This window comes from Macaca fascicularis, chromosome 1 (genome assembly GCF_037993035.2).
Source record: "Macaca fascicularis isolate 582-1 chromosome 1, T2T-MFA8v1.1".
In the NCBI taxonomy this organism is placed as follows: domain Eukaryota; kingdom Metazoa; phylum Chordata; class Mammalia; order Primates; family Cercopithecidae; genus Macaca; species Macaca fascicularis.
This window is the reverse complement of record NC_088375.1, coordinates 136861565-136887328: the sequence shown is the minus strand read 5'-3', so window position 1 is coordinate 136887328 and position 25764 is coordinate 136861565. Positions and strand designations below refer to the sequence as shown.

General features: G+C 34.6%; 1 protein-coding gene across 16 annotated transcripts in view; it reads right to left on the bottom strand.

Annotated features, from left to right (window-relative positions):
• DPYD (dihydropyrimidine dehydrogenase) overlaps window positions 1-25764 on the bottom strand; it is an 863430-nt gene that overhangs the window by 449671 nt on the left and 387995 nt on the right. For all 16 annotated transcript variants that reach the window (XM_065549305.2, XM_005542629.4, XM_065549291.2 and 13 more), the window contains one exon: window positions 23872-24056. In XM_065549305.2, coding sequence (XP_065405377.1) covers window positions 23872-24056 — 185 coding nt within the window. The remainder of the gene's footprint in view (window positions 1-23871; window positions 24057-25764) is intronic.

The following is a 25764-nucleotide window of genomic DNA, read 5'->3' as shown; positions in this document are numbered from 1 at the left end:
CAATGGCAACAAAAGCCAAATGTGACAGATGGGATCTAATTAAACTAAAGAGCTTCTACACATCAAAAGAAACTATCATCAGAGTGAACAGGCAACCTACAGAACAGGAGAAAATTTCTGTAATCTATCCATCTGACAAAGGGCTAATATCCAGAATCTACAAAGAACTTAAACAAACTTACAAGGAAAAAAAAAAAAAGCAACCCTATCAAAAAGTGGGTGAAGGATATGAACAGATATTTCTCAAAAGAAGAGAATTATGTGGCTATCCCACAGTTTAAGATATGCTGCTACTCAGCTGTCATCACAGTTGGCCATACATGTTAATTTTCTCTTCAAATATAACATAAGCTCCTTGAGGACAGTGACCAAACATATCTTAACCAAATTATTATCTCCACAATTAAAAATATGCACCTATGCCAGGCGTGGTGGCTCATGCCTGTAATCCCAGCACTTTGGGAGGCTGAGGTGGGAAGATTATGAGGTCAGGAGATGGAGACCATCCTGGCTATGGTGAAACCCCATCTCTACTAAAAATATAAAAAATTAGCCAGGCATGGTGGCAGGCACCTGTAGTCCCAGCTACTGGGGAGGCTGAGGCAGGAGAATGGCATGAACCTGGGAGATGGGTCTTGCAGTGAGCTGAGATCATGCCACTGGACTCCAGCCTGGGTAATGGAGCGAGACTCCATCTCAAAAAAAAAAAAAAAAAAAAAATAGCATCTGTATAAAATATTTACTCTTGAAGGCAATTCTTTCCTCTGTAGAGATACAGATAAATAAAATCACCTTTTCACTTGGCATTCCTCAAGTATTTTTTACAGAACTAACGTATACTTCCTACATCTCCATTTTTTCTCTATGCTAAACATTTTTATCTTTAATAATTACTTTTAATACAAAATGCTCTTAGCATTCTAGTTATCCTTTGTTAGGTATCTCATTTACCTATATGCTATGAAATTGAGGAATCCGCTAACATGGTTGAAAAGGTTAAAAAGGAAAACTTGAATTTTTGTCATTTCCCTCCTTGCCTTCCCATTGTAAAGCAAGAATCATTTTATAACCTGGACATCACCATGACCTCTTTGATTGTTCAAAATACACTCAATGAAAACTAAAGAAAACTACAAAAGCAAAAGAAGCTGAAGTCCTAAAGAACCGAGATGAGAATGGTAAAAATGGAAATTAAGGAAAAGCTAAATGTCTAAGTTTTAGAGTGTAAAGATAAAGAGTAACCTTTCCTTTTTAAAGTCCTTCCTAGACATAAGAGAAATTGAAAATAACAAGGATGTCTAAAGACTATTTTTTTAAAGTTTGCTTTTTTCACCCTTAGAATTTTTGGGAAGAGACTGAGTAAAGGTTTTATTCACTTACAATAAAATTTCTAAAAATTAACTCCATGACAAGCATAGGCCATGAGGAGTCCAAAATATACATGTGTTACACTTAATTTTTCTCACTTCATTGTCATCTGCAAATTCCTTCAAGGTTCTTTACTGCATACAGAACAAACCATAACCTCAGCATTATATAATCCCAACTGTGATCTGGGCCCTTCTCCCTCCCCAACCTTTCTAATCTCATCTCCTACCTCTCCTTCAAAATATTTTATGCTTCCACTTATTGAACTAGTTATAATTTCTCAAATAAAACAATATCATTAATGCATCTTTGCATTTTGCCTTTTGTTTTTGCTCAGAATGTTCTTTCCCGCCGGTGATAATGCTTTGAAAATTCCAACGAAGCCTTCAAAAGTCAGTCCTGTTGTCATCTCTACTAAAAAACCCCCTTGTGTGTAAAAAAGGGAGACAGAGAGGGAAATGATAAACTACCATTTAATGAGCATAGTGTTTTAGTTTTGCAAGGTAAAAAAGTTCTGGAGAAACATGATACATGTGCTTAATGCCACTGGAACTGTACACTTAAAGATGTCTAACATGGTAAATTTTATATTATGTATGTTTTATCACAATTTAATCATGAATAATTATTTTAAGCTAAAAAAAAAAAAAAAGTCTAGGAAGCCTCTTGACAGAAGATATTGTGAAGGTATAGTGAAGGCCAAGGGTTTAACTTTTAAAACCTAAACTGTGTAACAGGCCCTGTAAACGGGATGAAAGCCAAGAAACTTATGGTCAAGTTGAAACTCTCAAACTGCAGGAGTATAGTCTGGGGTCCCTTAGATGCAGAAAAGAAAATTTATTACAGTGAAGTATGTTTGTGTTCCACATGAGAAATAATTTTGAAATAGAGTTGTCCATTAGGGGAAGGGTCTGTCCTGGGAGATGTGAGATCATTTCCATTGGATATGACTCAAATTACCTATTAGTCAAGCCATGGGTGTGAAGTTGGAGCTAGATAACCTTTAAGATATTTTCCAAGCCCTAATTCCATGGCTTCGTGATCATTATCATGATAAACTCTGAAGTCTTGACTGGGCACATTTTCCACAAGGGGCTTGTTGGTAAAGTGTAGAACAATGAACTCAGAAAGGGCCTATTCAAAAATCAGAATTGGTCGTGTTCTAAGATATAGTCCCACAAAGCTCTCAGGCCAAGATAACTTACCAATATATACCCTAGAAATACTTCTAGATGTTTCAGTTACTGAGCATCCAGGAAGCCTCACCTCTGGACATTGTGTGCTAATTAGCTCTTCTTTTTCCCTTTTTTGAAAATAGTCTGTATCCATCATCAAACACCCCTAGGATGCTATCCCTTCTTGATGGACACATTACAGTTTATTCGGGATATAGTTTACACTCCCAAATTTCTATCTCTAACTCAGACCTCTCCTCTGATTAGATTGTTGCAATCAGTTGGATATTTCTGACTTGTATTTTAAACTTCTCACACTTGAATATCTATTAGGCTTTTTAAACTGAAAACCCCTGACGCGAATTTTCTGCCACCAAACCTGCTCCTTCTACAGCCTTGCCCATTTCAAAGAATGGCAACTGTATCCTTCGATACCTTTGGCCAAAAACCTTACAATCATTTGTGCCTTTCCTTTTACACTTTATAGCCAGTCTGTCAGAAAAATCTATTGTCTCTTTTTTCAAAATATATTCCATTTCTCACCTCCACTACTACCTCCTGGTCCAAGCATGGTTATTTCTCACTGAATTTACCACACTAACCTTTTAACTTGTCCCACTGCTTCATGTCTCAGTCTTTCCCAGCAAAGGAACCACAGTAGGCTGATGGTTGCTACTCAACATTTATGGTGAGTGATTGTGGTGATGGTTACATGACTCCATACATCTGTCAAAACTCATCAAATGGTACAATGGAAATTGGCAAATTTTATTATATACAAATTATATTGCAGTAAAACTGATGAAAATGAAAAAAAAAAAACAAAAAAACAAAAAACACAACCTCCTCAGGTTCCCACAAGCAAAGCTGCTTCCTAATCATACTTTGTACTTGTTTGCTTACATATATGCTATCTCTCGCTTGATTTAATTTCAGCACCTAGTATAAGACTTGGCACAGAGATACTCAACATATTTACTGAATGTATTAGACTAGTGACCTTGGGTACTCAGTGTCTTTTTCAAATTAGTTCCCAGTAAAGTGATAATCAGTTTAGATGAAATAATCATTAACTTTATTCCAAATCTATAAAAGTCCATTATTCTATGATTCTAATGTAGAGTGGCATTCAAGCCCTGGAAGATTGCTGATTTTAGGCCAATCTCTCCAAGAACCATCTAGTGGGAATAGTAAGTAATTGCCCTGGGTAATTAAGTATCTATGTGTGTATGTGTGTATATATATATTCTATAATTCAGTCACATTAAATGACATTAAGATTCACCAACATCACACTTTTGCCAAGGTCTTGCCTAAAATAGAGCATTTTTCTTCCTACTGGAATTTTGACTTCCAGTTTAGAATGAACTTTGGTGGCAAGTAACAAACTGGCCTTACCATGAGGTACAGGAGGATCTCATGAAAATCATGCAGAAATGCAGCCAGGCCTCCAGGAAGAGCTGGGAATTCTCGAGGAAAGTAAGCAGATTCTTCATGCTTTGTCCTTTTTCTTTCTATGTACAGCCACTTTATTCTTCTCCCTCTTCCAATTGGCTTCCCCTACTTCTTTATCCAGAATGATTTATATTGTATAGGTCTAGCCCAGTCATTTTTTTACTCTACTTATCAGAAACACGTAGAGAGTTTTAAAAACTACGATGTCCAGGCCAGGTATCTTCCTACTAATTATATCAGAATCCCTTGGAGGAGGACTCATTAATAGTATTTTTAAAAATCCCTCCAAAACATTACACAGAGCATTCAAGGATGAGATCACCTCTCTGGTAATACGAGTTCTCCTCCTGATTCCTAATTCTCAAGTAAGAGATTCGGGCTTGGCCAATATTGTGTTAGGTGTCTACTTTATTCAACTATGTGGCTACTGGGGGTCTGTTCAAGAGAACAAAGACTGTTTAAGTTCGGAAGATAGTCTAAAAGGTGCTCATGTGGGCCTCCCATCTGCTAATAAAGTGTCAGCTCTGACAAACATCAACACATTGTCCAAATGTTAAGGTCTACTGTAAAAATAGGTCACTTTTAAATTTTTTTTTCTTTTATTCTTAAGATCAACAAGATAGTTGTTCATTTGCAAGTAATATTTATACCAGACCCAGTGATAGGTATTTTTTAATCACAATTTTTAAGGTATGCATTATTCTCCTATTGAAGATGAGGAAAATGAGGCTCAAAGAAAGTAAACTGCTTGTGTAAAGATTAATAAGTGGTAGAGCAAGATTTGAATTGAAAGCTTACACTAACTATATTATATCAAGCTGCCCCCATCTTACATACCTTTTCTAAATTATTAATGTCCTCAAAACAAGAAACTAACCTGAAAGTTATTCATGATGGTTTGATTGATCACAGAGAGTACATATACACACACACTGAGACATCGTATCAAAAATAAAAACCATATACTGTTCAAATATCATTAAGACAATCAATCATAATGCCATTAATTCAAGAATAGAAATAAAAATACAGTCTTAAGCTACAATAACTCATTATTTTATTATTAAATTATTACTCATTACCACTGGTTTCTTCTGTTATACCTGGTTGGATCATGGAATTACAGCAGAGACATTTGGATGTATAATGATTACATTGCTGGGGAAAAGCAACTTACATGATAATTATGTATCCCAGTTGTATTCTCTCCTAATTTGTTTTGCTAGAATGAAATTTGAAAAAAAAAAAAAAAAAAAAGGAAGAGAAAAGCACTACTAAAAGCAATACTAGTGGTAGTGTTTGTTATATTTGATTGAAGAAGAAATCACCATCACTATGTTCCACCCAATTCAAAATAATCAAACAGCTTTCACTTACTCATTTTGTTTATATTTCATTGTGATATGCTAAAAATGGATCCTATCTTGGAGTACAGTTGCTATAGAAATATCCATTCTGAAATTATTTTAAGGAAAAGAATAAATAACATTGCGTAGCTGCTTGTGGCTAGATTAATTCACAGAATGGATTAATGCATTAATTAACTCAAGCTTAGTTACTTTGCTCTTTGAAGAAATATCTATTGAGGGAAAAATCTTACAGAGTAGAAATTAATTTGGATTAGCTGTTTCCATGATGGAAAGGCCTAGCTCCAGTGATTACAATTATAACATAAAAACAGATTTCACTTCTCCATTTTGAGAAATTATTATTCATAATAAAATTTCTTTCTGATATAAAATCTTTTCTGATTTGAGGCTTCAGAAGTTTCTACAAAATAATGATTCCATTTTACTCATTTCTTTAAAACACTATATTCACATTCCTCTATACTTGTAAACTGAGCATAAAATAAGACTACAAAATTAAATAACATTAATTGGCTCCATGGCATAATGGTCAGCATATCTGGACTCTGAAAATTAAATGATATTAATTCAAATCCATGTGCCATCTTTCTCCATCTCAACTCTACCTCTACCCCCAATTATCAGCTCTTTAACAACTTAAAACTTAATGTAGTATCATGCAAAAACTCCTCCTCCTTCAACCAAAAATAACTATTCCTCCCTGGTTTTCCTCTGTTTACTTTTTAACACTACCATCCATCAAGTTTAAGTTAAAACTTGTTAATTGTATTGTTTTTGATATTTCTTCTCTCTCAACTCCCATTTCTATTCTACAGCAAATCTAATTATTTTTGACTCTATTCTCTTTGTCACTATTATCTCTTACTGAGACTTTTTCTTACTGATTTCTGCATTCTCCTTACCTCCTACTCAAATTTGTTCTTTACTCTATACCAGAGTAGGGTCTTTAAAACAGAAATTTGATTGTGTTATGCACCTGCTTAAACTTTTCCTTAGTTTTCCATTGGATTTTGTTGATATTCAACTTTACAGGATAGCCTACAGCTCTTTCATGATATGGTCCTGTCTACCTACCCAAACTTACCTTATGCCAATCTCTGTAAATATACATATCATAGTCACATGTGCCTTCTACCAAACTCTGCATTTAACTGTACGTTTACACTTGCTATTTTCTCTTTCTGACATATTATTTATTCATGCTTCTATTTCAATGTAAACTCTTCTCCCACTGCCACATACCAGCTCTTTTAGCAACCTGAGGTTGTATCACCAATGAGCTAAGTGAACTTGTAAAATATGCTTCCTAAACCCCATCTGTCCCATGATCTAAAATATTTCCTTAGCATATAAAATATATCTATAAAATCTATCAAGTGTATTCTACATGGCAGGCATTCTGTTCAGGAGCTAGGAGCACAACAGTTAACAGAGTACTTTGTCTTTTTCTTTTTTTTTTTTTTAAGTAGTCAATTTTACTTATTAATGGTTAAAAAACTGCTTCACTAAACATTGTTTTGTTATTATTTATATATTAATATGCTGAGAGCATTATTATTGCACATCTTTTTTTTTTTTTTTTTTTTTTTTTTTGAGACGGAGTCTTGCTCTGTCGCCCAGGCTGGAGTGCAGTGGCCGGATCTCAGCTCACTGCAAGCTCCGCCTCCCAGGTTTATGCCATTCTCCTGCCTCAGCCTCCCGAGTAGCTGGGACTCCAGGCGCCCGCCACCTCGCCCGGCTAGTTTTTTTTTTTTTTTTTTTTTTTTTTTTTTGTATTTTTTAGTAGAGACGGGGTTTCACCGTGCTAGCCAGGATGGTCTCGATCTCCTGACCTCGTGATCCGCCCGTCTCGGCCTCCCAAAGTGCTGGGATTACAGACTTGAGCCATCGCGCCCGGCCTATTGCACATCTTTTTTCCACAGGTTTATTGAGTTATAATCAGTCTACAATAAACATAATTAATGTATAAAATTCAGTGCTTTGGATATATGCATACACTCATGTTACTATCACTACAATCCATGTCATAAACATATCCATCACGTTCAAAAGTTTCCTTGTGTCGCTTTGTTATTGTTGCTTGCTTTATCTCTTATTTCCTTCTTTCCTTCCTTTTTCTTTCTTTCTCTTTCATTTTCTTTCTTTTCTTTTTTCTTTCTTTCCCTCCCTCCCTTTTTTCTTTCTTTCTTTTTCTTTCTTTCTTCCTTTTTCTTTTTTCTCTTTCTTTCCTTTCCTTTTTTCTTTTTCTCTTCCTTTCCTTTTTATTTCTCTTTCTTCTCTGTCTTCCTTCCCTCCTGTCCTCCCATTCTTTCCTCTTTCCTTCTCCTTCCTTCCTTCCTCTTTACTTTTTGTGTCCTTCTTTCTTTCTTTTTTTCCTTCTTTCTTTCCAATATACCCAACATCCCTCTCACCCATCTCCTGGAAACCATCATTCTATTGTCTACTTTTACACATTTGACTACTTTAGATGCCTTGTATACAGGGAATCACACAGTATGTGTCCTTCTGTGATGGCCACTTCATTTAGCATAATGTCTTCCAGTTCTATCCATTCTTTCACAAACAATACAGTTTCCTTCTTTTGTAAGTCTGACTAATATTCTCTTGGATGTATAAATCGGAATGTCTTTATCCATTCATCTATCAGTGGACATTTAGGTTATATCTTGGCTATTGTGAATAATGTTGCAGTGAACATGGGGATGCAGATGTCTCTTTGAGACAATGATTTCAGTTATTTTAGATATATACCCAGAAGTGGGATTGTTGGATCATACGATAGTTCTATTTTAAATTTTTTGAGAAACATCTATGCTGTTTTCTACAGCAGTTCCACCATTTTACATTGCACCAACAGCTGAACAAGGGTTTCAACTTCTCCAAAAACTTGTCAAACTTTTGTTTTTCTGATAATAGTCATTGTATCAAGTGTGAGATGATATCTCAATGTGGTTTTGATTTTCATTTTCCTGATGATCTGTGATAAGACTTTTTTCATATACCTGTTGGCCATTTGTATGGCTTCCTTGAAAAAATATCCATTCAAGTCCTTTGCTAATTTTTTAAATTGGACTATTTCAATATTTTGCTATTGAATTTTAAAAGTTTCTTATAGTTTTTGGAAATTAACTGCTGGTTAATTAATGGTAAATATTTCTTCCCATTCTAAAGGCTGCTTTTTCACTTGGTTGATTGTTTCCTTTGCTATGCAGAAGCTCTTTTAGTTCAGCTAATATAATAGTGTGTAATCCCACTTATCTCGTTTTGCTTTTGTTGACCACACTTTTGCTGTCATATCCATGAAATAATTGTCAAAACCAATGTCATGAAGCTTTTCCCATATGCTTCCTTCTAAGGAGTTTTACATTTGAAGGTCGTACATTTTAGTCTTTAATTAATTTTGAGTTAATTTTTGTCTGTGGTGAAAGATAACGTTCCAATTTAATTATTCTGCATGTGGATAGCCACTTTTCCCAATGTAACATTTATTGAAGAGACAATCCTTTCCTCACTATGCATTCTTGACTTTTTATTGAAAGTCATTGTATATGTTGTATAGTTGACTGTACATGGCATGGCTGTAGCATATAAGTTCTCTATTGTCCCAATGCTCTACATGTTTGTTTTTATGCCAGTACCATACTGTTCTGATTATTATTGCTTTGTAATTGTTTTGAAATCAGGAAGTATAATGTTTCTAACTTTGTTCTTATTCAAAATTGTTTTTGTTATTTGGGTATTTTGTGCATTCATATATATTTTAGGATTATGTTTTCAATTTCTGTAAAAAATGTATTTGGAATTTTGATAAGGATTTCATTGAGTCTGTACATCGCTTTAGGTGAAATGGATACTTTAACATTAGTTTTTCCAATCTATATTCTAAGAATATAAGATGTCTTTCCATTTAGGTTTGTCTGCTTTACTTTCTTTCAGTATTTTAGAGTTTTTATTTTAAAAGTATTTCGTGTCCTTGATTCAGTGTATTCTTAAGTACTTTATTCTTTCTAGTCTTATTGTAAATTGATTTTTTTCTTAATTTTTTGGATAGTTTATTGTTGGCATACAGAAATACAACTGCTTTTTGTATGTGGATTTGAATCCTGCAACTTTACTGAATTTGTTTATTAGTTCTTCCGTTTTTTGGGGCAGTCTTCAGGGTTTTGTATGTATGAGATCATGTCCTCTGCAAACAGTTAATTTTTCTTCTTGTTTTCTGATATGGATGCCTCTTATTTCTTTGGTTTGACATATGGTTTTTGCCCATCATTCTGTTAATGTGGTGTTATCACATTTATTGATTTGTGTATGTTGAACCATCTTTTCATCCTAGGGATAAGTCCTGCTTTATGGAGATTTATAGGTGATAGAATACAATCTTTTTAATGTGCTGTTGAATTTGGTTTGCTAATATTTCATTGAAAGTTTTTGTATCTATATTCATCAGGAATACTTGCCTGTAGTTTTCTTTGTTTATGGTATCTTTGGATTTAGTAACAGTGTGATGCTGACCACATAAAATGAATATGGAAGTATTTAATCTTCTATTTATTTTCACAAGAGTTTAGGAAAAAAGGATATTAATTCTTCTTTAAATGTATAGTAAAATTAACCAATGAAGCCACCTGGTCCCAGGCTTTCCTGTTTGGATTGGGTTTTGATTACTGACTCAACCTCCTTATTTGTTACTGGTCTCTTCAGGTTTTCCATTTCTTCTTAATTCTGTCTTTATAGGTTGTATGTTTTTAGGAATTTATCCAGTTCATCTAGGCTGTCAAATTTGTTCACAATAGTCCCTTATGGTCTTCTTTTTTATTTCTCTGGCATTAGTTGTAATGTCTCCTGTTTCATTTCCAATTTTATGTTTGAATCCTCTCTTTTTTTCTTGGTTCAGATAACAAATTGTCAATTTTATCTTTTGAAAAACAATTTTTAATTTTATTGACTTTTTTCTATTGTATTTTTATTCTTCATTTCATTTGTTCCTGCTCTAATCTTTTATTACTTCCGTCATTCTGCTAACTTTGAGCTTAGTTGTTTTGTTGTTGTTGTTGTTTTGCTGTTGTTCATCGATGTTTAAAGTTATGATATTTATTTCAGATCTTCTTTCTTTTTAATGTAGACATTTACTGCTATAAAACATCTCTTAGTACTGTTCTTGCATAAGTTTTTTCTTTTTATTAGTCTTTTGGTATTTTGTGTTTTTGTTTTAGTTTGTCCTGAGAGATACTCTAATTCTGCCCCCAAGATCCAGTCACCACCCACCATGCCCCACCTCCAACACTGGGGATTAGAATTCAAAATGAGATTTGGTGGAGACACAGATCCAACCCATATCACTGAATTATAGTAATATATTGGTTTCTTTTACATTCTACTAGTTATAATATTATCTGTTAATGTAAGAGCATATAGACTATTATAGCCTCTACTGCATACAAACCAAAGAGTCTGTTCAAAGAATAAAACAGTAAATGAACTTAAGGAAATGATTTTAAGTTAGAGATCCCCCTAAAATAATAAATAACATGTTGACAAATTTTCAAAAGTGTCAATCAAAAGGGTAACAATTGCCATATTGACAGGCCCAGGGGCAAAGGTGGTGATACTGCTGACAAGATGTCAATGACTAAAGTAATAAAAGCATGGTGACCAGCTCAGGGTGGTGCCTGACAGCAAATCCATGTAACATAAAGGAGTCAGTATGATCAAGGTGAGAGTGACGAAGGTAAATAAAAGAAGCTGACATTTAAGAAAGGTGACAGCAGTAATGTTAAATATTAAGCCTTGGAATAAGAAGCTCAAAATTGTAAGTCAACAACATATCAGCCAATACTTGCTCTTGTGTTAACCTATTACCCCTCATATTTCTAGAAGGAGAATTCTCTGAAATAGACGAAGGTGAGGATAGAGTGTGAAGAGAAAACCAGTGTAGTTGCCCAGAGGTCACTTCAAAATAGAAATAACAATGTCTATAGGGAAGGATGGTTGTGAAGATCAAATGAGAAAAACTACAAAGCCCAAGCATGCTCATCTGTATCCTTCTGTTTCCATGGTAACTCTACCCCACCATCAAGCACCAGATCTTTTAGTAATCTAAGGTAGTATTTATCACCAATGAGCCATGTGAACTTACGAAATCCATTTCCTAAACTCAATGTCCTCATAATCTAAAACATTTCCATAACCTACGCATTGTTTCAACTGTATTTAGTAAGTGCCTACACATGGCAGGCATTTCATTGGCCAACCACCAACAATAAGGTAACCACTGTTCTAGGGATACAACAGAGAATAAAACTGACTAAAAATCTATTTGAAGGCTACATTCTCACAGGATGTTGTCTGCTATATAGTGACTGTTCAGTACATGGGAAGTGATCTAAAATGAAATAAGGTAAACTTTTGAGTACTGGTTCTAAGAATCACAAAAAGTCCAATACTTGTCCCCACTCCGGAACAGAGTTCTCTGATAACTGCTAGGAACTCACTTATGTGTTCTGACTTCCACATGCTCAGCTGGAGCTCAGAAAAAGAGAAAAGAACATCATGAGGAAAAAGCAAGCTGGTTATTGAAAAGAACAGTAGAACTGAGAACAGAAAAACTTGGGTTCTAGCCCCAGCATTGCTATTAACTAGTTTTAACACCTTAAGAAAGGCATTACATTTTTTCTGTTATTTTTTATGGATGTTATTCTTGTCTTTATCTCTTCGAGGATAGTTAAGATTTTTTACAGCCTTTTCAGATAATTCTATTATTGTTGTATTCTTCTGAGTAAATTATCTTACTATGTGAATTTACTCTTTTAAATCCTGTTCCTCAGCTTCCTAACTCATGGCCAACTACATCTCAACCAAATCCAGCACAGTTCTCCATTTTTTTTAAATGGGGAAATGGTTAATCCAGAGGTAATTTTGAGTATAAAGTGAATGCTAAACCTCTAAAAACAATCAACCATAATGGGTATTCAATAAATTAGATTTTTAAATTTTTATATATATTATTTGGGTTTTAGAACCGTATAAAATTACAATTCTGCCCCTCCCATGAATGAAAATAATGAGGTTCCAGATAACGTATCGGAGATTTTAAAAGTTGTTAAGTCCTTGAGCTGGGAATTCCACCTCTATGATGACAATGTTCTGTCTCAGAGACATAAGTGAGAAAACCAAAAAGGCAACATGATATTCCCAAAAGTCTGAAGGCAGAATTAATGAGCAATTGGTTCGGGACTTGAACCCAGACTGCCTGACTTTCAGGTTGCCATTACACCATCCTGGATATTTTTTGATCTGATCCTTTACAACTTGTTTGAGATTCAACTTTACTAAATCACTGAATTCAGAAGAACACAATTCTGGTCAAAATTTACAATGAGGTTAGTCTGTATTTAAATTTCCCACAGCAAACCAAAGGTTATGGGTGTTTTGTTTTATTGTGCTACATTGTCATTAGACCCAGAGGGCCCCATGCATTAGAGCGCTGAAAATTTGGCATGGGATGCATAACAGTTCTGGTCCATCTGGACCAGCTGACACTGCAGTGGTTAATTTCTTTCATACTCCATCAACATGAACTAAGGTTAGATTCCCTATGTATTGGATCAGATTTTTCAGTTTTTTTTTTTCTTTTTTTTTTTTTTCCTGCCCATTCTAATCTTCGGTTATCTCTGCCAGAAGTAGCAATCTACTGTATACTGGCAAGGAGATATTCTGTCTTTACAGAGACAATTTCATTTTAAATTACTTTTCAGGTCAAACACTGCCATTTAATAAAAGTTTGGAACCTATACAAAGTCAATAAAAGGCATTAAAATTACTTATTAGTCATGGTATTTTCTTCCTCTATCACCAACTAGATAGTTTTGTTTTGATAGCTCCATTAGGTATAGCCTCATTGCTCCTTTTTTCCTTGACTTCCTTTTAGAACATATGGACGTTACAAAAAATAAATTCTCGTTTATACACAAAAAGCTTCACATTACTAGAATTTTTAATAGAAAACGTGTCAAGTCTCTGATGCATAATAATTATTTTTAAATATTAGCTAAAGAACACATCACAATTTAACCTGAATGTACTATCAAAGAGGAAAATTATGTGGAGAGTACTACAGGGTTTAATGTATGTTTATTTATAAGCAACTGAAGACGACTTCATTTTTCAATAACTGTAAGCAAATTTGACTTTACTACTTGCCATTGCAAGAAATAAAGATGAGGTCACATACATTTCTGGTACTAGTTAAGCTAAAGGCTCAGTTTCCCAATGAGACTGACCTGAAGTCATCTCAACACGATGATCCTGACCCAGTGGAAAAACTTAGCATGGAAACAGCATTTAGCCATGACATACTTCAATATTATTTTTTGGAGGCTATCACTATCTCAAACTGAATCCATTATGATTTAAAACTGTATTTTTATTGATATTCATTGTTTTTCAACCTGACAGTGGCCAATGATTTATATCAATCTTCTCTTAACACAGGAATTAAAGAGACTGCAATATATCTTAAACTGAAGGACACTTTTTCAATAAGTCTCAAGATTTTAATACAGTTGTCATTTCAAAAGGCTACCTCTTCTCAGTTGGAAAGGGGTTTAGAGAAGAAGAAGGCAGCTCTGTTGATAAGATTGTTTTTATCTGCAGCAGTAGAGGATTCGAAAATTAGTATGACATATCGATGATGCCATTTTTTCAGTCATTTTTATTCTTTAAGTGCAAGAACACTGCAGCTGGCTGTCAATCATCAAACCACAAAATGAAATCCTTTGCCTGGCTAGGAGATTTGCAACTATACCAATGCTGGTAAACTAAACACCAAATTATAGCCTTTTCTCCCGCTTCACCCAGATTTCACAGGGGCTGCACACCCAAATAAATGCCTCTTGGCTACCCATTCATCTAACAGCTGGAAAGATGACACTTGACATTTGGAAACTTTCCTGTGAAGATTGCTGCAAGGCTTTCCCATTAGCTTCCTGGTGAGACTGTAAGGTCGAATAAGCTGCCTCAAAACCTGCAAAGGGTAACGGAAATACTCTAATATTAAGCCTGTGCAATTTAAATTTCTAATTCTCAAATAATAGCTCTTCAGATAGTGTAGAAATCACTGGTATATTTCAGGGCAAAAAAATGCCTTTGAAGATGTGGAATTAAAGTGATATTTTAAGCAATGATAATGATGACAAGTGTCTTTTATTTAAAGTTGGGACTGAAGGTCTTCTAAGTAACAGGGACTTCAACACAGAGAAGTTCTTGTAAGTTTGTTTTCTAAAATCCCTGACTGTCATATTTTCAACAACTGTTCATTTTTGTCCAGAGCAGAAATCTTTAACATGAGGCAGAGTTATTATCATTCTTTACGTTTTTTTCCCACATCATAAGCATTATTCAAGGTAGCTTTAAAATTCTTACAATCCAGCATTGTGGATTCATTTTGAAAATCACTGACCCCAGCATAAAATAAAATAGTAAATATGCCATTATTAAAATGCTCTCATCTTATAAATTTTCAGGTATAAACATGTCTTTTTTCCTCTTCAGAAAGATAATTCCTTTCAAATGTCCCCAAATCAGAAATTGTTAATAAAATGACAGTTTATTAAAGATACCAGAAAGAAAAATTTCTCATATAATATCAACCCAAAAAATAACAGAAGGTAAAAAATTTCATTTATTGATATGAATGCACACAATTCAATTAGATTTTATCATAATGATCTTTTTGCATGGTACTCAATTTGGAATTCCATATCTTTAATTGTCTTTATAATTGTCTGTTCTTGTTTGTTAACTAAGTATTTTTCAAGTAAAAGATTAACAAGAATGAACAGGCTTCCCTAAATGTTCAGTCATATGTCCAAATTAGATGAAATTAATGTTATGATTAAAAAAGGAAAATGAAACCTTTAAAAAATATACATGGAGGGCATTGAAGAAATGGGAGACATGAATGATGTAACTTTCAATCTTGAATTCAATATCATCTGAGTCTAAAATCACTTTTTAAAAGTTCGAGACCAGCCTGATCAACAAAACTAGCTGGGTATGGTGGCACATGCCTGTAATCCCAGCTACTCAGGAGGCTGAGGCAGGAGAATCGCTTGAACCCGGGACGCGGAGGTTGCAGTGAGCCAAGATCGCACCATTACACTCCAGCCTGGGCAACAAGAGCGAAACTACGTCTCAAAAAAAAAAAAAAAGTCAATTTAGTGATGTTGAATTGTACCTCATTAGCAACAATGACAGACAAAGATTCCTATGGATGTGCACCTCTTGGTCCCAAATCACCGCATAAACCTAGTTTTCTCATTCCATTCCATTAACAAATCCACCAAAGGAAGCTCAGCTCACAGAAAGAAGATGGAATATCTAGCAATGACTGGACTTCTCATTTCTCTTCAAACTAAAATCACAGCTACCATTTGTACTCACTCTACTTCAGGTCTATGGCATGAATTTGTCTCCACTAGGTCTTGAAATCACAAATTCGTTTCACAGAGCCTATTGAACTGCCATCAGATGGTAATGACTTTCTGTCACTCTTGACCTGGGGCAGATTTGAACTAGTGACCAAGAGGTTAAAGGCTCTGTATCTCATTACCAATCCCCTGAGATACTTAGTTCCCTCAACCACTAGTGATTTTTTTGTGCCTCAGTCGAGCCAGAAGAAAATACCCACAGAAAAAATCATAAGCAGTAGAAAAGTAGGTCACCAACGCAAGATATCTATGATAGTTTTGATGAGCCTAATAAACACCTATTTCAAAATATACCCATATACTACATGCACCTGAGTAGAATCACAGTAACTGTTAAAGAACTTCAATATAACTTTCAATACTATATCACACAAGCTACCATTAAGCTGAAAAAACCCTGCAGAGAAAGAAACTGAAGATGCTTGTGCTTCATGAGCTTACAGGGTTAAGGAATGTATTTTAGATTCAGTATCATTCCAGAATATTTGTGTGTGTCTTGTGTATCTATTCTAAAATAATTCTGCCTCACAAGTTAGTTTCAGAAGGGGGTTGACAAATTGGAAGACATAATATAGATTCCTAAATGAAACGGTCAAAACATTTTCAAACACCTTAACATGGATACTTACTACAGGAATACAGCATATTTTAATAAGGATAAAGTTTGCTGAAGAAAACAGAAGAATAGTATTTAGGAACATGTATTTAGGCAAAATCATGTATATACAGTAGTAGAAATATTGAAGCTAAGCCAACAATGAAAAAATTAACTTTTTTTTTTTTTTTTATTGTTGTTGAAAGTTGACTTCAAATGCTGGCTGCCAATAAACAATATTCTGTAACTATCCAGCTGCAATTATTCTGTATGTAACTAAGTAGGTAGTGATTCCTGAAGGCACTTAGAAATGCGTACTCAAATTTTTTAAAAATTTAATGCCCCGATGCCTCCTTCCTTACACTTTGCATTTTTTCCCTTAAATGTTTGATTTTCATGGAATGAATCCTACCTGAAAGAAAATAGATCTTTTCCTTTTCATTTCTTACCTATATTTAAAATGATGCTCTATACAAATTATTTTATTTGGATTTCTCCCTCAACCTGTTGATTCGTATTTATCCTTCTATTAATAACCCTTATTTTTTGTCTCTCAATATAAATATTTCTACTACAACTGCTTTTGTAGCAGCAACATGTACATTTAGTTATTCCCTTCCACTACTGGTAATAAATACTGTGGTTTTTAAAATGTTGCATCTAAAATATAGTGAATTGAGAACAATTCTTAACAAAAGAATAATGACATGACAAAAATAACTCTAATGATACATCAAATCAGTGAGTTTCGTGATTATAATTTCTATATAGATCAACTTTATTTGACAAAATGTTCCATGTTTATAAGAGCTCCTTCTCAGGACTACCATGACTACTGCAGGGACAATGAGCTTCTGATCTGGGATTATAATTTAGAATAATTTAGTTTGTGTTCTATCTCTAAATTTTCTCTCAGTGGCAGGACATAACATGATGAGATATCCATATAGCCTTTTTCTCTCCACTTTTTGCAACCAAATCTGTTTATATGCTAATACTAGAACAAAGTAAGTTCTCCGCCTTCTGAATGCTGTGTGAGTGGATAAAACAAACTCAGTTTCTCTACTAAACTCTCACAACATGCTTCTGATACAAGGTGTGTGGGAATTTCTCCCTACCAGCAAGCAAGCAATCAATTCTGTAGCGGACACAAGCTGAATGTCTTCTAATTCGGCTCAATTCTGACACTATCTACCTGATGATAGCACCAGTTCCTACAGGTTGAGAGCTCAGTCTCCAAAACTGCCCCCTACTACTTCAAATGCCAATCGCAAGCCCCAGGTTATTTCACCTGTGATGCTGACCAACCAGTTATAAACTGGGATTCTCAAAACCCCCTCTTTGGGTTAGATTAACTGGTTAGAGCAGCTTACAGAACTCAGGGGAAAAAACAAAAACATAAACAAAACAAAACAAAAACCAAACTTTTACTAGTTTATTACAAAGGGTATTTTAAAGGATACAAACACAACAGTTAGATGAAGAGACACATAGGACAAGGTCTGAAAGTGCCCCCAGCGCAGACTCTTCTGTACCCGTGGAGCTGGGGTGTGCCACCTTCTTGGCACATGGAAGCGTTCTAGTTAACTATCCTGGAAGTACCCCCGTCACCCATATTTGGCTATTGGCAAGTTCTCAGAACCTAGCCCTTTTGGGTTTTTACGGAAAGTTCATTACATAGGCATGATTGATTAGATCATTAGCCACTGCCGATTGACTTAACCTTCAGCCCCTCTCCTCTCCCTGGAGGTTGGGGAGCACGGCTGAAAGTCCCAATCCTAATCCTGCCTCAGTCCTTCTGGTGACCAGCCCCTATCCTGTAGCTACCTATGGGCTGTCAGCCATCAGTCAACTCATTAGCATACACACACACACACACACACACACACACACACACACACACACACTCTCATCACTTTGGAGATTCCAAAGATTTTAGGAGTTGTATGCCAGGAAACAGGGTAAAGACCAAAATTTCACAATATCACCATGTGTTTTTATAAATTGATAACATTGGATATTAAATCAGTCTTCTATTTGGTGCTTTTGTAATGAAGGTACTGAGGTCCTCTACATGCTCTCTTAACCAAGTTGGTTGCATCTGACAGATTTACTGGACTATTTCCTTCCCTTGTTTTCCTCCCTATGAGACACAAAATATGTAAAGATGATTCTTTACAACCAGTAGGACACCCCTGTATACTACGAACGTTCTGCTTTTACTAGTTGAGTTGTCTACATACCAAGAGTCAGTTGTATGTTTTTCACCCTGTTTCTGTTGGTTATAAATGTAAATAAACAACCATTAATTAGTTATATGGCTGCAAAATGAAAGAAGGTTGATTCTATGAAAACTAAGTTGAAAGTTCTTAAAGGATATAATAAAAATGAGTTACTTAAAAAATACTGCTGTCAAATTAGGTGTTGGTCAAATAACTGAAATGACTGCAGGACAAACATAAAAATCTGGAAAACTGCATTGTATGATTCTTGAAGGTCTTGTACAACTTTTAAAAATGAAAATGGTAGACAATATGTTATAGATAGATTTAGGCAAGATACATAATAAACCTCTGGCTATTTTATTTAAAAACATCTTGGCCCTGGATTTTGTTAAAAGAAAAAGGCAAATGAGAAAATATCTATATGCTTTAATTAAAATTATAAGCTTTGGTCATATGCTTCTTATGTAATAAAAAATAAAATAAAATGATGAGGTTAATGTATGTGTATACCCTTTTTACAATTTCACATTTTAATTTTTTCTGATTAACCAACAAATTATTAATTTTGGTTTCACAGGAAAAGAGAAATTAAGGAATTAAACTAATTAAGGAATTCATTTAGCTATAGTCATTCTTTCAGTTATAAATTCTTTCTTTAGGTACACTGTCAAAATTATCCTTCATATTCAGTAATTCTTATTCATTTGGTAGAAGAAAATAAATATGTCTGGACTCCACTAATACCACATTATGAACAATTAAGGTGAAGTCATATTGAATTATTTATTAGTACAAGTAATTTAAAAAGAGTAAATTTAATATTATAACATAATGACACTTAAAAAGGGAAATTCTGACAAACTGGAAAATACTTTTCTTCACATTAATACCAGATCTTACACTATCACTTCTATAGGTAAACAATTCCTACCACACTACCTACTCCAAATTAAAATCCTAGCTAGGCAGTCTAGCCCTGGTATAATTACTGACCTTTATCTCATTTTTCCTATATAATCTCTATATTCAGAGCTTCCATTAGTCCCCCCTATGCTTTTTGATGAAATAAAAAGGAGCGCCTGCACAGTGCAGAACTTACGGAGCAAGCAAAGAACATCTTTGTGAAAATTCAAGGAAGGAACTCCTTCCTCTGCATAGAAGCAGCACAACAAAAGGTTTTATTGTTTGGTTAGTGGAGTTTGGCCTGGATTTCAGCCAGCTTGTACCCTGGTCTGGGTACCCCTTGTGGAGTGGGCAACATATAAAAACTTATCCAGCAGCCTTCTTTAAATCTCAGCAAGTCTAATTACTCAGTATTATTCTAATTTTTCTTATTCTTTAAAAAAATTGTACCTTGTTGTTTGTGATGTCCTTGCTGATTCCACATCCTAATATCCACATCCAGATGGAATCAGTCATTGTCTTTTCCAGGTTACCTCTGTAACTTTATGTTCTTTATTATTGTGTTAAATATGCTGTATTAGGCTTACATTACACAACTCACTTCTTTACTAGACAATAGGATTCTTAATTGCAAATTTAAATCTAATATTTGGGGCCATCTATTATATCCACTACTTTTGAAAATGTATTTTCTGAATGAATGAATGAATGAATGAATTCATGCATGGATGACTTGGATTGACGGGTGTATGTGGATGAATAAATTAATGGATAAATAAAATGCTTTTGTAATTATCTAAAGTATCCTATTTCAATATTCATCTGTTAAGACTCTATGCATCAGATTTCTATTCAAATTTCCTATTTGCCATTTTTTTTTCTGATCTCATTTTAACAATCCAAGGTGAATGATTTCTAATAACCCACAACAATGGTATACACAGTAAATAGTCACAAAGCTTGGTCTATACCAAGAGCTTTCCATACTTTCTCTCATAATCTTCTCCAAGACCCAAGAAGACAGTAGCTCTAATTATTATTATAAGTAATAATAATAATTTATAATTGCTTATTCACCCCATACCCTGGAGTGCTGAAGTAACCTGTCTGAGGTAATATGATTTGAAAGTGTTGGAACTGCATCTGATGTCTTCTCTGTAGTTCAGAGCCCAAATTTATAACCACTATCTTATACTGCTCTTATTTATGCATTTTGGTACTCTACCAAAGTCAAGTGTTGGGCCCAACAGCTATTACTTAATAAGTGGTAATTGAGCAAATTAACTAATGAAATTTAAGTGAAGCTCTCCTCAGAGAAATTGCCTTCACTTTCTCCCAACATGGATGTCTTCAGATAATCACATTTATCTGAAAAAGCATATTACAAAGAATTTCTAAACACCCAATTGCAAGGATTAATACTATAATCTGTTTATAAAATCATATTTTAAAACAAGCGATCCAGTGTTACATTTTCCCCCAAAACAAACTAATGTAAAATATAAGACAAAATGTCATAAGCCTGAGCTGTGAAACATACTGCAGACATTACAGAAATTTTTCTTAACAAATGCTACATTTGTGAGAAAACAATATTATAGTGCTAATGAACTTATCATATAACAAACTCATTAGTTTTCTTAACTCCTCCTTAAATGTACTGAAGATAAATGATTTCTGTATATTTTTCCTATTTAATAGATAAATATTTTGAGAATACAGCAATACATAAACATGGTTCCTGGCTTGCGAAGAGACAGACTGGTAAGTAGGCTTCAAACAAGCAGCACACAGGAAGTTCATGTCACAAACTCTCTGGACGAGGAGGAGGGAGCCAACCCTGAAGGACAAGTGGGACTCAACCAGAGGGAAATGGGTGGAGTTGGGGAAAGGCCCTGATTCAGGAGAAATCTCCGGTATGCTCGGGGACATTCAAATCAGCATCACAAAGCTAAGAAGTTTGGCCTTTACCTTGAGTGTGAGGAAAAGTCATTGCCATTTTTTTTTTCTGATCTCATTTAAAGGGTTTATAACCCCCATGATCGTGCCACTTGCATTTAAAACCCTCATGAAGGGTTTTAAATGAGCAAATTAGGATTCAACTGATACTCTAGAAAGATGACTCTGGCTGCAGTGTAGGGGTATTGGATTTGACAGGAGAGAAAGTGGAGGCAATTTCAAGAGAGGTGATAGAGACCAGAACTAAGTCAATGACAATGTGGAGAGAGAAAAATCCCACTTTGTCTATATGTACCTTGTTAGCCTTATCGCTGCTTAGCACTTTGCATCCAACACCCTGGCAGGAAGGTGGAAATGCTGATTTTACTTGACAGAGATTTTTACCTACCTTCCGTCTCTACTCCATCTTAAAATGTAATTCAACACTTAGTTTGACAAGTCTGAATCCTTCAGCCAAATCCAAAACTGTTACATGGCACAACTTTTATTTTATATTTCAAACACTATCATTCCTATCAATATGTGTTTTTAAAGCACATGCATGTTTTCTTCATTATACCTAAAGGTCTGTTTCTCTCCTTTCTCTACACATCAGATTTCCATTCAAATTTCCTATTTGTCATTACATGGAAGTAAAATAATTGTTCTTTTTTTTTTTTTTTTTTTTTTCATCCAAGCCCCACACTACTCAAAGATGCCAAGGAGGAGGTGGGAGTAGGCAGGTGAATCAAACTTTTAAAAGATGATGTAATCAGTGTCAAGTCCAGGCCCTACCTAGCAAGTAAGTACATCCTGTATTAGTTACACAAACACGAGAAGGACAACTAGAATAGACAAAACGGTCACGGAAAAGAGGAATAAATTAAAGCAAGCATTAAAGATAAAATGAATTTTGTTAGCATGTGGGAAACAAACAAGAGAACCAAAACAAGAGTGGTAAAAAGGCATAGTGTGAGCAGTCTTCCCTGAATAGGAAAGAAAGAATAAAAATTTTATTAACAAGAGCAAATTTTTCAGGAACAATTTACATAAATGAGGTAACTGTGTCTACATTTAATGAAATCATAGAACGAAAAGAACACAAATCATTTAGTCAGAAAGTAAGTTACTGAGATCTGACAGTTACACCTTTCTTCCTCAAGACCACAGTCACTGTGGCAAAGTATGCTCAACTTCACATCTCATCATTTCACATTCTGTATTTCATCATAAAACTAAGTTGTTTTTAAAAATTACAACTGAAGGGTGGGCATGGTGGCTCATGTCTGTAATCCCAGCACTTTGGGAGGCTGAGGTGGCGGATCACCTGAGGCCAGGAGTTTGAGACCAGCTTGGCCAATGTAGTGAAACCCCATCTCTACTAAAAATACAAAAACTAGCCGGGTGTGGTGGCATGCACCTTTGGTCCAAGCTACTCGGGGGCTGAGGCATGAGAATTGCTTGAACCCAGGAGGCAGAGGCTGCAGTGAGCCAAGATCATGCCACTGCACTCCAGCCTGGGCATTAGAGTGAGACTCTGTCTCAAAAAATAAAAAATAAATAAATAAAATTTAAAAAAATAAGAATTGCAACTGAAATTCATCAAACGTTTGTCTTCTTTCCATTTAGGTGCATAGAGTTTGGAAAATAGATAGGACCTTATTGGGTCCAAATGAACAGATCAAACTACTTTTGGACTATGTAAGACTACAATTAATGTAGATTCTGGTATATGTCCTATAATATTGTATACCATCAGATTTGATAAGTGTATGATCTATGTATTTAAGGCAATAATAAATATTTTGAACACAACAGGACTAACGACTTCACAGTACTCAAATGGTAGGAATGCATAATACATTTTCTTTCTTTCTATTTTTTTTTTTGGGACAAGGTCTATCTCTGTTGTCCAGGTTGAAGTGCAAGTGGCATGATCAGGGCTTACTGAAACCTTGACGTCCTGGGCTCAAGTGATCCTCCCACCTCAGCTTCCCAAGAAGCTGGGACCACAGGCATGTGCCACCATGCCCATCTAATTTTTTATTTTTTGTAGAGATGGGATCTTACTATGTTGCCCAGGCTGATCTTGAACTCCTGGGCTCAAGCATTCTCCCGCCTCAGCCTCCTAAATTGCTGGGATTATAGGCGTTAGGTGGCACACCTGGCCCGATTTTTAATCAACTAAACAGTTCTACTACCTAGTCTACATTTTAAAATTTTTATCCAAGTAAGTATGTATGTGACATATTTTATATATGCCGTATAGAAATGCTCTTATAGATAAGTATCAAAAATAAATGAAGTATTTATCCATTGGAAAAGAATTAAGTGGAAATGATGAAAAATGCCTACCTGTATATATTTGTGAATGTACCAAGAAGCTTGCTTTCCATCATTCACTGATTCCACTGTAGTGTTAGCCAAACCAATGACATCGCCACCTGCAAATACCCATGGTTCACTAGTTTGCATAGTTTCTGGATCTACTTCTGGGAGACCCCATCTGTTAAATTTTATAGGGCTCAAGGCTTCTTTTACTGGAAAAAAAGTGAAAAACAATAGACAATGACTAATCAACAGACAATTCCATAACAATAATTTTAAAATTAAGAAAAATTATGGTTTAATTATTATTCCAGGGATTCAAACAACAGTTTTTAGTAAACTGTAAAAATGAAAAGCTAACAAAACATTGGCGTTAACAACACATTTGAAGTGCACTGACTTAACTTTACACCTCACATACAGGAATTAAAGACCACAGATTTGGTCAATGTTTCAGAGCAGACATTTATGTCTACGAAGTATGGATCTATAAAGAAGGAAAGTACAACCTTTTAAATACATACAAAATACGTTTTCTAAAACTTCATTCATAGCCATCATTTTTACAGATCTCTTACTACTCATATCATCCCAAACTTGTTCATGTGTGTCACTTTTGAAAGTTACATCATGAATTCAGGTCAATGGCTAATCTCCTTTTTACAACAAAACATTTTATAAAGCAAAATGAGACAAAATATTTAACATTTTCATTAAATTATTTGCACTTACTATCAAGCAATTTAATGGATCTAGTATATAGTTACATTTAGCCAGCAATTTCTGCTTTGTTTTGTTAAAAGCAACAAATGCAAACACTACCATTAATTCCTTGTGGAAATTACTCTGTAAAGTAGTTTTGCAATTATTTGCTAAATATGCTGCATTCCAATGAATTTAAAAGAGTCATGGAAGAGGAATGAGGTTGTGCTTCTTTAAGAAAAATATCTAACGAATATTTTGAAAGCATAATACTGACATTTGGAAGAGATCAATGGATGCAATTTAGAGAAAGGGTTGAACAAGAGAAGAAATGAAGAAAGGTGGACAACACCCCATTTGATGGAGTAAACTGAGTAAGCCAGTGTTTAGGATAAAATGTTCTCTCCAGGTAATGATGTCATAAGTTTTAAGCAAAGCATCTCAGACTAAGGGCCTTATTCTTTACTCCAACTCAAAAGAGAAAAAATTAATCACAAAGTAAAGGAGGAGAGCTTGGTAGATTTTGGAACAGAAAAGTTAGTTGTTGAAATGATTTATGAATCAAGTATAAGGCAAAATAGCCAAATATAAAAAAATGTTATTTTGACACCTAAAACCAGTTTCTTCTGAGTAAAATAGAGAGAAAAAAAAGAAATAAAATAAACATTGGTATATATTTGTAGCTTTCTATTTAAAGAATGTTAGAGTTGTAGAAAATTATTGAGGGATTACTGTTGATTGTGTTTTTCCCACAAGACCACAGGTTCCATGAGAACAGGAATGTGTCCACACTGCTTGCCTCTGTTTTACAGAGCACACTACAGTTCTTGAAGCAGAGGACACTCAATTGGATTGATGGATGAATGAATGAATGAGTAGACGGGTCAATGATATCACACTCAGGTTTTTATTTTAAAATCTTCTACTGTTTCTATTTGTTTTTTCATCTTTCACTGAGAGAAAAATTAAATATTCATGCAATTACTTTCAAAGCAGAATGGCATTTTGAGGAAATTTTTCTAATGTTTTTAAAGGTCACATGAAAACAGACCTTTATCATTTGTTCCCCATTGCATAACAGATCATCACTATCATCTGTTGACAGTTACTTGAGTTGTAAGAAAGTCAATAGTGAGTATGGCTCATCAATTCAACCTATTTTAATAATGGCAACTGTAACACACCATCATTGAATGATGTATGTAATGAGCTTTATAA